We start from the raw sequence: 13,751 nt of genomic DNA on the forward strand, positions 1-13,751 counted from the left end.
GCTTTGCGGGCCCCAATGACAATTAATCCAATTCAGTAGCGTAGCTAGGTACTTTGAAAGGGGAGGGGCGGCGGTGGCGGCGTGATCGTCGAAGGCTACAATCAGCGGCGGGGGTCTGGGGGGCTTCCCCCAGAAAATTTTGAAAAATTACTTTGAATTTGGGGCATTCTGAGAGCATGTTCAACAAAACTTTAGGTATGAATATTACTGTAAAATAGTGCTGTTCGGTGGCGTAGCAAAAGGATAAGATTATGCTTTCTTTGGCATTTTTCGGAAATAAAGCTATGTCTCTATGTTGAGTCTGGAGGCAACCTATTTCGTCCCCTGAAAAATTCGTACCCTGAAATCGTGTAACAAAATTAAATTTCGACCTATTTCATCCCCTGAAAAGATCGAGAAATTTTGAAATGTTTGCGACAACTCCGATCAGCGACTTCGGCTATGTCGTGTTTTTTTTCTCGATCTTTTCAGGGTACGAAATGTTCAGGTGACGAAATAGGTAGAATTCGTTGAGTCTCTATGTTTTCTTGCTGCTAATTCCTTTGTTGAATTTACTTGTTGAATTTTTCCATTGAAAATGACAAAATTACTGCATTTTCTGAGTAAATTGCGGGCCCCCTAATTTGCGGGCCCTGTGCGATCGCACGGTTTGCACATCCCAAAGACCGGCACTGACTGCTGCGATAGTCAAGTGAAATCCTGTGGTTTTATTCCACATCAAAAATAATCAAAATGTCATGCCGTACAAAAGTAGTATTCTGAGAGAAAAAAAACCCTAGGCTATGGAAAAACAACCACTGTTAACTGCTAGCATAAAGGACGAAGTAAAAACACTAAAAGCAGGCTTAATCATAGTTTATAACATAGGCCGACTTGAATACAGTTAATAAAATGACAGCCATGCATACAGTAGCCTACGTAGTAGAAAGTTATGCAAAGTCAAATGACAGCAAAAGCTACATGCAGTACAAATCTTCTAGTTTCGCCACTAAATTAGTCTATGTTGCTTATTTTACTTAGGCTACTACTGGAAATAGCCTACTCCGTACGACCAGCCTTCTTTTTTTTCTCGTCACCCATTACTCTTCAGGAACTAGGTGGAATACCAGCTTCGTTGGCTAATCAGCAAAAAAATTCTTAGTTCTATTTGTTGGCAAGGTAGTGTTGTCAGACACCGCTAAAAATAAATTTTCAAACTTCACAACGTGAAATGTTCTAGTCTATAGGTGTGAGGGCCAAAGCACGCCTAAGTTCACCACTGCTGCTTCACGAATTCCCCAGTTGCAAGCTCATTTCACCATCACCTTTTCACCGTAAATCGGATTCAAAAGTTTTTCAATTGAGTTGAAGGTAATCTTCAAAACAAAGATCTTCACTTGCTTTTGAGGCAGTTTTTTTAACCAATTTTTGTATGATGTTAAAAAGAGATCTTCTTTACTTTTTTAGACGCCAAGCTTCCTGTGCAGAGATCGATTCCTGCTACAACTTCATCTCAGAACCTGGAAATTTTCCGAACTCAACATTTTTGTCTTCAACGGCCTCGAAATATTCCCGATTGACGACAAAATCTTCATCTGGCAACACTGTTACACAAGGTTTAGTGACCATTGTGTCAGTTACGTAACAATCATGTAAATTTAGCTTGTATTTAATCCAGCGTTTCCACTTTAGTGGATTTCCTCATGCTTGTGGTAAAAATGTGGTGCCGGTAATGAAAAATTTGTGGTACGGTAATATGGAAATTTTGCCAAAATGTGAAAATTATAAATTTTAAAAATTTGACATAAAATTTATCAATAAATAAGAGCATCTAACTAAACTGTTGTCTTCCGAAATCGAACAGATATGCAAAAAATACTGATATTAGCATACGACTAGCATGTTCGGCTGTTTTCGGTTTGATTCCGGAATGCGTCCTGACTTTTAAAGTAGGGTGACCATGTAATCATAGTCAAGATGTCTTTCAAGTTCTAGCTGCGGTGTCAAATACTTTGCTTACTTATTTCGAACGTTTTAATAACTGTTAATAAATTGAGTAGTTGTGCTAGACCAGTGGTTCCCAAAGTGGGCGCCAGCGCCACCTTGCGGCGTTTGCAACCATAAAAGGAAAGCTGGCAATAAAGTGGGCGATTGGGGGGCGTTTAGAGTAAATCGGGGCAGTTACAAAAAGAGGAATGCAAAGCATTTTTTGTCATGTTTCGCTTCAAAGAAACACAAAAGAAGACGGTGACTATACGAGCTCTGTGGCAATTATGTTGGCAGCGTCGCTTCGCAGTGCTTTACAAGTTTGTTGAGGTCGTAACGCATGACTTACTTTGAAGCACTGCGATTAGGCAAATCCGATCTTACAATCCAAGAGTATTTTGATCGAGCGAGTTTACCCACTGTTTCAGGAATGCGAATTCCATTCTAACTTTGTTGACGTCATAATTAGTTTTTTTTTTAATTTTTAGCTTTACGGTACCGGTACTTTTTTGTCGAAGAGGGCTTTTGACACTCTGTACGTTGTCCAGGAGGGCACTATTAAAAAAAGTTTGGGAAACACTGTGTTAGACCTACGAGCCTAGGTAGGCTATTAAGTTTTTTACCAGGGTTGCCAGATGGCCTTTTTTTAGGCCAAATTCCAGAAAACTGGCCTTTTTAAATTGCAGTTGGCCTAAAAAAATTGATGCAATTAAGACCAGAAAATCTGGCCTTATTTGGCCCTTTTTATGGCTGCAAGTTTTGACCGGTTTAGAAAGTATTATTTTAAGGAAATTCAATTTCAATTGTAATATAAAAGTATCACTTATCATCACTTAGAGCCTAGCCTATATTCGTTTTAATTTTAATTAGTGAGTAGAGACATAGGTAGAGAGTAGAGAATGTGTTAGCAGTGGACAGGGCGGTTCTATTAGGTTGCACCTGCCGTAAACCGTAAAGTATACACTTGCCCTGTTTGTTAATGTGATGTGTTTGCATTCCATTTGTGCAATCTTGTCGTATTTTGTTTGCTGCTAAATAATTTCAAAACCGAGTATTAGTTTTAGTTCTTATGACATCTTAAACGTATTGATTTCGTACTGGGTTGGTCTGTGAATAAGTTTATTATAAAAGCCTACGACAGTACGACAACACATATCACTGATTGTTGAACACTCCACGTTTACTTCTGATCTGGTTTACAATACGCAAAATGCTACAGAACGACAGGAAATCTTTGCATTTGTTTATTTTTGATTTTTTAGATTAGTGGTTTTAAACTTCTATACATCAAATAAGTTTTGATGTGAGTGAAGGCTATATTTTATATATATTGTTATTGCGAAATTGAATTTTATACATTCTTTAGTTGATACAAACAGTGTTTTATTTTAATAATTCTTCTGTAGTCATGTATAGCACTGAAAATAGTTTCCAATCCTGTAGTTGTAGACATCCCTGGTACATATACTCAATAAGACAAATTCATGCCTTTTGCTTAGCTAGATGTTCCAAATAGCACTGTTTATGAATTGAAGTAATAATGGTTTCTAGTTTATCTGCTACTACAGTAATTTTTCATTAATCAAATTATGCAAACGAACCGGTCATTATGCTCTGACAGTGCTAAACTATTATCTGTCATATTTGATCGTAAAATGGCATTTTCAAAAAATTATTTCAATTAAGTTGTTAGCGTTTATTTAGCCTTAGAAGTAAATAAAAAATTTGGCCTTTTTTTGGCCTTATTTTATAATGGATTTGGCCTTATTATAGCTTAAGTATCTGGCAACCCTGTTTTTTACCAGTAGCCTACTGTCAGAGTCACTATAGGAGTACCGACACAGTTCGTGTATTTTCATCAGATTCTAATGACTGTCAATATCTTGCTGAGGATGAAAGAATTTCAAAGCAGAGTGTTGCAAAGAAGGCAAAGATTATTAAACTGAAACGAAGTTTTGTCAAAGCATGGCTATAACCGACAAAAATTTTTCTAGATGGCTAGTGGAAAAAGAAAGGAAAGCCTTTTGCAAACTTTGTACGACTATCATATATGGTCTTGCCCTGTACCAGTCAACATCAGTGCTAACTCGACACCGCAATAGTGATAAACAAAAGCTAGTGTTTCTTCCAGTAGCAGCTCACCGACAGTAGCAACTTTATTTTCGAGATCACAAACAATGACATCTAGCAATATCGATTCGAGTCAATTGTTTAATGTAAAAGTAAGTCAAAATACGATTGAAATTGGGAGGAAAATCACAGTAGAAAATGTGGTAGCCAAGCCCGCAACCAGGGGGGGGCATGTGCCCCCCCCCGAAATTTTTTGAAAAAATAAGCGTTTTATGCAATATGAAATGTACTATGAATAGACGTACAGCCATACTAGTCTGAGCGTAAAATGCGAAAATATAGGGCTGCCTGGAATAAATTGCGACCTTAACAAATTTGGTATCGTTGGAAAGCTTAATTCCTCTAGTTTAGGATTATCACTCTCCTCCAACCAGGGACCCTTGGCAAAAAAAGTTGTGGCCGTTTTTTAAGCAACACCTTGCGCCGCTAGTGGCGCAGCTAATCTAGCTATGTTTTCAGCAGAAACAGCAAGCCGTGTAACTGTAAAATTCTGGCAGTCGAAGTTGCTCCGGTGACCACTGACCAGCTTATTGGCCATGTAGTGGTATCCATCTTGAACTCTGAGCGTTGCGCAAAAAGAAAAAAAAAACAGCCATGAGGTTTGTAAGTAACTAGGCAGTACTGAGTAGGTTTGGGACAGCAAAGATTCTTGATCTACCACTCTGCTCTGGCTGCAGTACTAGCCTAAATATCACAGAACTGAGTACCGTACTAGGCAAGCATACCGTAGTTTAATTTGTTTTCGAACTGTTTGCAAGAACATCATTATCGGTATCGTAAGTTATGTCAGGTTATTCATTTAATTTGGTTTGTAACAGAAGTCAAAACGTTAGATAGGGTACTGGGCAGCAGGCGATACACATTACACAGGTGCACTAGGCCTATAACAGTGTACAGTACGGTATGCTGGGCTATGATGAAAGTTAAAGGAAACAGGTCTAAATGTTTTTTACATGCAGCATGTCTTATCATCTCTAGCTCATGTTAAATTTTTGAATTTACTGTTGTTCTTTTAGTTGAGTTCTCTTTCATTTAACATCTTGGATTTTAAATGACATTGCATGCAGGTGTGAAGTATTTGTACCAATGAATGCAGTATGGTAGTAGTAGTAGGCCACTGTTACCAGTGTACTGGTGCACAAACTGACAAAGGAAGGGTGTTTATTGAGACCTGGTAGCTTCTAGTGATATCCATGCAACAATACGTTTTCTGGTAATTGCACACACTATCAGTTAAATAAGGAGGCCAGCCTACCAGTAGGAGCTATGGTTCTTGTTACTTCTGAGACCACCTGTAAAGGCTATAACATATTCAGATATACATTAAGTTTGAAAGAGCAAATGTTCTGTGTGGCCATTTTTTTCCTAGGTCTGATGTTAGTTTTCTCTCTTTACAGCTTTAAAGATTTTTATGAAATACCAGTAATGATTTCTAAGTTGTATAGCTTAGTTTATTAAACAGTTAGAATTGATAGACTAGTTTTCAGATGTTATGGAGATAATGGAAAATCAATCAAGCTTTTTATAATGAAAGTTTATGCATCAAATGCCAATCTCATAATTTATCAAAGCTACAAGAAGTGAAACGAGGTGGACTGAAGACATTAATCAGCTATGCACAAAACATTGGTGACAGTCATCTTTATCAATATCTAAAAGAAAAAGAAGAGAGCGAAAGTAGTTGTAAGGTGCATGAGGTGTGTCAAAAATTACTTGCTGTTTGCTCATGCTTGGAGTGAATGTGATACAACTTCTGCAATATATCAACAAGGTACCAATATAATTAATCAGCTTTGGTAGCAGTACATTTTAATCTTGCTTTCAGTGTTTTATCTATAGTGTTTGTTACAGTGTTTTATATATTTCTGAACTGCTTACCATGCTTGTCTGAAAGTACATTTTTACCATTTTCTGATCAGCTTTTAAAAGATATGCAAGAATTCAGATGGCAGTCATTACCAAATCCACTCAATATTATTCTAATATTGTAATACTTTTATTTGGAATGCCAATGTATGGAGTGTATGCACACATTATTTGGTGACAATTATTAATTATGTCATCTGTCTTGTTGCTTAGGAAAGCTAAAGATGTTCAATTACCTGAAGAAGGAAGAATTTCAACAATCTGCTGATGTATTTGGGAGATTAGATTCTACACGTTAGCAAATAGCTGATGCTGGAAGAGATTTATTATTGAAAAGGTTAGTTACTGGGACTGTATTGGTGCACAGTTAATTAAATAAGAAGAAATGAAAATGTTGCTGAGTAGCCTACCAGTCTGAATGAGATTCACCGATAGTAATGCTATATTTTGTTGATCCATCAAGCTTTAGTGCAAAACCTGCCGATTCACTTGGCCAACTACGGTACGTCAAGCACATGCAGATGGTTGCAACAGCTTCCACTGTTCATCCTGAAAGATTGCCACCCACCGAAGCTGCAATTCGTTTCCATTCTTCAGAGTACATTTGCAGGTGAAATAATAGTGCGTAGCCTAATGGTATTGTAACACAATACCCGTAATCATTTAGTATAAAAGCGTCTTTGCTCTATAGATTATACCACTTGAAGATATTTTTCAAGAATTGTTTATTGTCGGTAACTTCAAAATATTACAGCAAATTGCGCTATTAAACTGCGGTAAGGAAAACATGCAAGTTATAGCAAAACAAGTTGCGTTATAATATGACTAGCATAAACATGTGGTGTAGGCTACTACAAATCAAAAATTTTATGGCAGCAAGACTTGATTTATCTAAGTTGATATCAAACTGTTGCTTCAGGTATGTCAGTGGAAGCACCTTGACACTGAAATCTTGGATCTCGCACAATGGGGATGGAAAGCTGACGCAGCAGGTGCAGTTATGCCAATAAAGGCCAATTTAGATCCGGCACCAGAATGGCTATTGAACGTTGTACGATGCAAATGCAAAGAATGAACAAAAAATCAATGTGGTACAATGTCTTGCAGCTGCAGAAAACATGGCTTAAAGTGCGTTCAGCATGTGGAGAGTGTCGTGGGGAAACTTGTTGCAATCTCAGTTGTGTACAAGAAGACTGCCCTGAGGATTGCGACGGTTTGATCATGTTTCAATAAATGATCTGTTCTGCCAACAAATTAAAATCAAAATTTTACAAGTGCTCCAGTGATATTAAAAACGTTTTATTCCGTTCATATTGTACTCCAATGTATGCATGTCATCTGTGGGAAAATTATCATCAACGTAACATTAATCGCCTGCGTGTTGCCTTCAATAATGCATTTAGAATTATACACAATTTGCCTAAACATTATAGCGTACGTGAACATCGTGAACATCGTGAACTTGTGCAACATTATAACATTTGATGCATTACTTCGGAAATATGTTTTTTCTTTTGTTAGAAGATGCGAAGTATCCGAGTGGTTAGCGCGTTGGGCTCGCATTCGAGAGCCTGCATGCTCGACTCCAGCCACCCGCACTTGCTATTGTTTCTCTGGGCAAGAAACTTTACGATAAGTGCCTCTACCCAGTGATCGATTTCGAGTAATGGGTAGTACCAAATTTAAGTCATAAGTAGAGTAGACAACCGGAAACAAACATTGCCGTCGGCTGCAGCGTGGGTCAGGTGTATGTCGGAAGGCGTAGGCTACACCGATGCATAGCGCTCAAGTCCGCTTTCCCGCAATGCAGGATAAAGATAAACAAACAAACAAACTCCATTGTTGCCTCCCTGATGAGGTCCGATTGCCATCGTATATGAAATTATCGTTTTCATTATAATAATTCTATGTATGCTGATATCTAGTTTTGATGGCTGCCATGTCATCTGATTGTTTTTATCGTTCTGAATACTCTCAGTTCTTCTAACTTGCAACACTACCGTACCATTGTCTGTAAACTTGTAACATTAGATAGCCTATTTAGTGAGATTTTGTGCATTTGCAGTTTGTGTATTATTTCGTTGTTGTTGTTCGTTATTTGTGCATTTGCAGTTTGTGTATTATTTCTTTGTTTTGTATATTGACAGCTTTGTCTGATGCAAATAAATATTATTATTTGTGTAGCCTATTGCCCAAATTTGAGCTACCCGAAAGGTTCCACTGGATAGTTGAGCTGTACTCCTCAGACATGGCATATCCACTAGCAGTTTGAGTCGAATTTTCACCGTCGACAAGAACAATAGTTACACGCCTTGGGCACTGGTAGCAGTGACCGAGTGGTTAGCGCGTTGGGCTCGCAGTCGAGAGCCTGCATGTTCGACTCCAGCCACCCGCACTTGCTGTTGTTTCTCTGGGCAAGAAACTTTACGATAATTGCCTCTACCCAGTGATCGATTTCGAGTAATGGGTAGTACCAAATTTAAGTCATAAGTAGAGTAGACAACCGGAAACAGACCTTGCAGTCGGCTGCAGCGTGGGTCAGTTGTACGTCGGAAGGCGTACACCGATGCATAGCGCTCAAGTCCGCTTTCCCGCAATGCAGGATAAAGATAATAAAACAAAAACACTCCACGGCATAATTATTGAAGTAAAGTTTTAAAAATTTTCGCTTTTTTTGTATAATGCCCATAATATACTCTAGCCACTTGTAGCGTTTAGTTTCGTCATTAAACCGGACCTGGGGTCAAAATGCCCCCTTGAATCATTATATGAAGCTCCGTTATGTCTAAAAACGATTTTTTAGAACAAATGTATTGGATCTGCAATTATCAATGGGCTGAGAGTAATAGGTAAGCAATTTTAATTTGATGACGTCATTTAAATATAAATAATATTTTATCAAATGTGAGTTGTCTCTTTCTTATACACATAGGGAAAAAAGTTAAAAATGAGCCTAAAAACTTGTGCAAAAGGAAAAATACAGTTTCGCCACTAGCGGCGCAAGGTGCTGCTTCAAAAACGGCCATAATTTTTTTTGCCAAGGGTCTCTGATTGGAGGAGAGTGAAAATCTTAATCTAGAGGAGTTAAGCTTTCCAACGATACCTAATTTGTTAAGGTCGCAATTTATTCCAGGTCAATACGTTTTACGCTTAGACTATACTGTAGAGCAGTGGTTCTCAAACTTTTTCAGCTTGTGGCACATTAGAAAAAATATAAAACGCACGCGGCACACTTACAACAGAATAAAAGTTGCTTTAAAAAAATTATTTTCACGTGTCAATGTGATGGATGTGCTTGTTTATACCAATATAAGCTTCGACTGAAACGAGGTTGCATTGTTGACAAACATATACCCGAATTCCATCGTCAATTCTAAGCAGTCTCTCTCGTTTACAGCTTTTAATTTCAGTCAATACAGAAAAGCCATGTTCACATAGCCATGAAGATGCAAATGACAATATAATTTTGATTGCTTTTGCACGGATCATGAAATAGAATTTGGAAGCAGACAGCCAAAACATATCCAAGTTTTTTTGTGGAAACAGCGTTTGAAAAAATGGGTCGTTTCGTAAATCAATGAGCTGTTTTTCTTCTGCAGAAAGATTGCTTCCAAATGGTGGGAAGTAATGTTACTTAGCAATAGCTAACATAGCAGCCCAATATTGACGTGGCAATTACCCTGTTGTATCGGCAATGCCATAATTGGTTTCATCGTCACGTGTGGTTATTTATCATTTATTGAAGGAGTTAAAGCGCTTTTAAGTCGCATGCTTGTCTGAATGGTTTATTTTAAATATTTATACAGTTCTTTTCCAAAATTTCAAAAAGATTCGCGGCACACTTGAGAGTCTGTGGCGGCACACTAGTGTGCCGCGGCACACAGTTTGAGAATCACTGCTGTAGAGTGTAGACTATCGAAACCGAAAGTAGGCTACGCTGGTTGGAAGCCATGCTAACGATTTTGTTCGATAAATTAGGCTGGCACCCTCATTAAATTCCAAGCGCGGAATTGGTGTTAAACGAACTTGCCAAATCAAGTAGAAAGTTAGACATTATGCTCTAAATTAAAATGTCATTTTGCATTTGCAAAGTCAACTTCTTTGGGCCTACAAAAATAAAAACTTGTTGAGCCAACAAAATGTTTCAGGATTGTAATTTGTAACAGTGCCGGTCTTAGGGTTTTTCGGGCCCTGTGCGGAATATGTTTTGCGGGCCCCAAGGACAATGATCCAATTCAGTAACGTATATAGAAACGGGTGGGGGGTGTTGACGGCCGGCAGGCGAAGCCTGACGGTATGCTCGCCGAAGGCTACACCCAGCGGCGGGGGGTCTGGGGGGCCTCCCCCAGAAAATTTTGAAAAATTACTTTGAATTTGGTGCATTCTGAGAGCATGTTCAACAAAAATATGGGTATGAATATTACTGTAAAATGGTGCTGTCCGGTGGCATAGCAAAAGAATAACATCATGTTTTCTTGGGCATTTTTCGGAAATAAAGCTAAGTCTCTATGTTTTCTTGTTGCTAATTCCTGGCTGAGATATTTGAATGTTTGGTATTGGCAAAACTAGCTCTTTTAATGTAGTTTCGTTTGAAATTAGACAAACTTTGTTTTAGAGACATAGGTTGATCGCTTTTTTGCCAGATTATTACAGTTTTATTATTGATTAATTTTGTCCTTGGTTGATCAAATAACGATCTTATTCCGGTAAGCCACTAACTTTTATGCTTTAAAGTTAACCCAAAGTTTAGAAAATGTAAATAGACGTCATACATCTCGATGAGTGTCAGACAAAAAGCTTTAAGACAGTGAACTTACTTAATTTCTGATATATTCAAGTTTTGTATAACGAACCACTGTAATCAGCTATATATAAAAGGTCAGTGCAATTTTTCACAGCTGTGGATATTGCAGTGTTTCCATGGACTGTACGAGTTAGCTGCAGACTACTATGGATACTAAACAGTTGTAGAGCATTCTAGATCCTATCTATACCATACTAATTTAGTGTTGATTAGAAAGCACAAAACACTGAAAGCATAATTTTCAATATCGTGACACTACACGCGTTCCAAGGAGGAGGGGGGGGGGGTTGTAAATCCTAAACCCTCACATGGCTACGCTACTGATCCAATTTGTTTTAAGAAAATCGGTTTACTTTTACTTGGTTGCATAAATATGCATACAAAGCATGAATGAAAATACATCAAAAACACAATGCTCAACTTTCAAGAAATGTGTGCATATTGTTTTATGGGAATATTTAAGCATGAAATACAACAATGCAAAAGAAACAAGCCCAACCAAATGTACCTGTACAGCAACCAGCAAGGACTCCTTATTATGCTTAAATTGGTCGGAATCCATCTGAACTCAGAAGTAGGTACCTAGATTGAAATTGTTTGAAATGCTTGCAAAATGTCCAGCAGGTTCACTTTAGAAAAAGTTTTTACTAAAACTGCTGGCTGCCAAACTCAAAGTAACCCTGCAACTGAAGATGGGCAATATTCTCTGTCAGAGTCAGTTTCTATACAGTGGCAGAGCAGAATTTAATTAAATTGTTTGCCTCATTCCTGCAAATGCAAGTTAAAACATAATTAAGCAGGCTAGAAATGGATTCGTACATGAAACTAAGCCACAACAGGCAAAACAACAAGGGGAAATTTTGAAGACGAGTGAAGGTGTTATTATTGAAGACATCATGCATCAAGTACGTAAACCATGCAATCGTGCATCTTAATACTTTGCGGTGAAATACCTCATGTTATATACAGTACAAACATATTGAAAAATAAATACAGCTACTCAATCCAAGGAAAAAAGCACATTGAGATGTCTATCTCAATAAGTTAAATATGAAGTATATATCATAACATAATAAAAATATGAAAACCACTGCACTTGCTATTTGCATGCCACATCTAGTAGCTCAGGGTAACAACAACCTGTAAGGTTACATTTACAAACTCCCCGTGACAATTGACAATACTAAGTTGCGGAATATATATCAACAGTAAGGACCACTAGGGGAATAAGCGAGGCCTAACACAATCACAAAGCATAGTTTCATGAAGCATAGTTCTCACTCTCACACATTGCCGTATGAAACCAAACCACTTTGGGGGGGGGGGGGGGGGGGGGGCAGAACGTAGATTTGCCCAAATCTGCACGCTTTTATAGAAATTTCCCAAATATAATGTACGGTATGCGGTGCATGATAACAATGAAAAACTAACATAAAAAGATCACCAGCTAGCTAGAATTTCTTACCAAAGTAATCAAGATAGAACAACTGAATTCATCTTTGAAGATACCTTGCTTGTGCAATGTGCATTGCTCGATGCTTCTGCACTTTGGCATAGTAGGTAGGAGTAACAAATATTGTTTTACACACCACAAATAAAAAACAACCCCACTTCAATATTCTGTATAAAAAGTATGGCAGGCTACTGGTTAAAATTATACCTATATATACTTAGTGCACTGATCAATAGACCTTGAAGTTGAAACAATGGAGCCTGTCTGCAGGTATATGAATGCACAAATCATATCAGGAAAATCAGCAACAGGAAATATATTAGTACCGGTACTTACCAGGTATATTAGTACTTACCAATTAGTACCAGCTAGGTAAAAATTAGCCAGCACATCACATTTAGAGGAAATCGAGCATTTCTGCTATTGATCTAACATCATTGCAAGCAGATGGAGTTTGAATAAGGCAAAGCTGACCTCAGAATTTAGTGGAATTAATCTGTTACCACCAGTAGTGACATCATTTAAGATGTTGTCAAAGAAGTAGATTCACTGGTGTCATTACTGCATTTACTGCAACTAGTAAGTTATATTTTAAAAACTTAGAAATTGAAGAATGCTTTGTATAATTGCTCAACAACTCTTTTTTTAAATCCTTTTTTTCTTTGCCCCACTTTTACAATGATTAGGTATAGCTAATGGATAAATCACTAATGGAACTCTATTGTTGAGTTCAACAACCTTTGCTGGTACAAAAATTACATTGGTATATCATCAATCAATCACAGGATTATATTACTATTCAATGAAAAAAATCCAAACAATGAATAAGTGTACAATGTAGCCTACTGCACAAACTGTATATATCTAAATACAATAACAAGAATATTAAGATTTAAAAATTGTTTAGGTTGGGTACTACAGAGTAATCAACTTGAAACAATTTGAAAAGATCCGGGCCCCTTAAATGTTATTTTTCAACCCATGGAATAACAATGACATTTTAGTAGTGTACTGGACTGGAAGTAACATGTATCTAAACACAGTTGCCACAAGATTGAAAATTTTGGTTTCTGTTGTCACTGAGCAATGTCAAACATTAGGTACATGGCGTTTTCAAAAAACCTGGGCCCCTCAATATTAGATTTTAAAAATTACATGCATAGGGCATAATCAGGGATTCATAGGCATAATAATGATAGTTTAATACTGGAAGTAACATGCATTTAAATTTTCACAAGAGTGAAGTTTCCTGAGTGGTTTGATACATGGCGTTTTAAAAATCTGGGACCTTTAAGTGATTAGTTTAAAAACTACATATCATATATATGGCATAATAACAATGGTTTTGTATAGAAAGTAACATGTATTCTATTTAAATGCAATTGCCACAAAACGAAATTCTGTTGTCACACTGCAATGTTAACTATTTGGCACATGGTGAAATGTCGTGGGGGGGCCTAAAAGCATATAAAATTGGCCCGACGCGACAATCTCAGCACTTGCCTCACCCTAAAGCCGCAACTGACTTCAAGG

The 13,751-nt window shown here is 37.5% G+C and overlaps 1 protein-coding gene and 1 long non-coding RNA gene across 2 annotated transcripts in view; both read left to right on the forward strand.

The window, feature by feature from the left end:
• LOC145768634 (CD63 antigen-like) overlaps positions 1–1,649 on the forward strand; it is a 32,672-nt gene extending 31,023 nt beyond the window's left edge. Inside the window, exon 4 of the mRNA XM_082580184.1 lies at positions 1,447–1,649. Coding sequence (XP_082436310.1) covers positions 1,447–1,559 — 113 coding nt within the window. The 3' untranslated portion in view covers positions 1,560–1,649. The remainder of the gene's footprint in view (positions 1–1,446) is intronic.
• Positions 1,650–5,685: 4,036 nt separating this feature from the next.
• LOC145769629 (uncharacterized) lies at positions 5,686–8,144 on the forward strand. Its single transcript, XR_014289027.1, has 4 exons — positions 5,686–5,866; positions 6,175–6,298; positions 6,425–6,571; positions 6,881–8,144. It is a non-coding gene; the product is annotated as an uncharacterized LOC145769629 (long non-coding RNA).
• The last annotated feature ends 5,607 nt before the right edge of the window (positions 8,145–13,751 follow it).

This window comes from Aplidium turbinatum, chromosome 4, assembly GCF_918807975.1.
Source record: "Aplidium turbinatum chromosome 4, kaAplTurb1.1, whole genome shotgun sequence".
Lineage (NCBI taxonomy): Eukaryota > Metazoa > Chordata > Ascidiacea > Aplousobranchia > Polyclinidae > Aplidium > Aplidium turbinatum.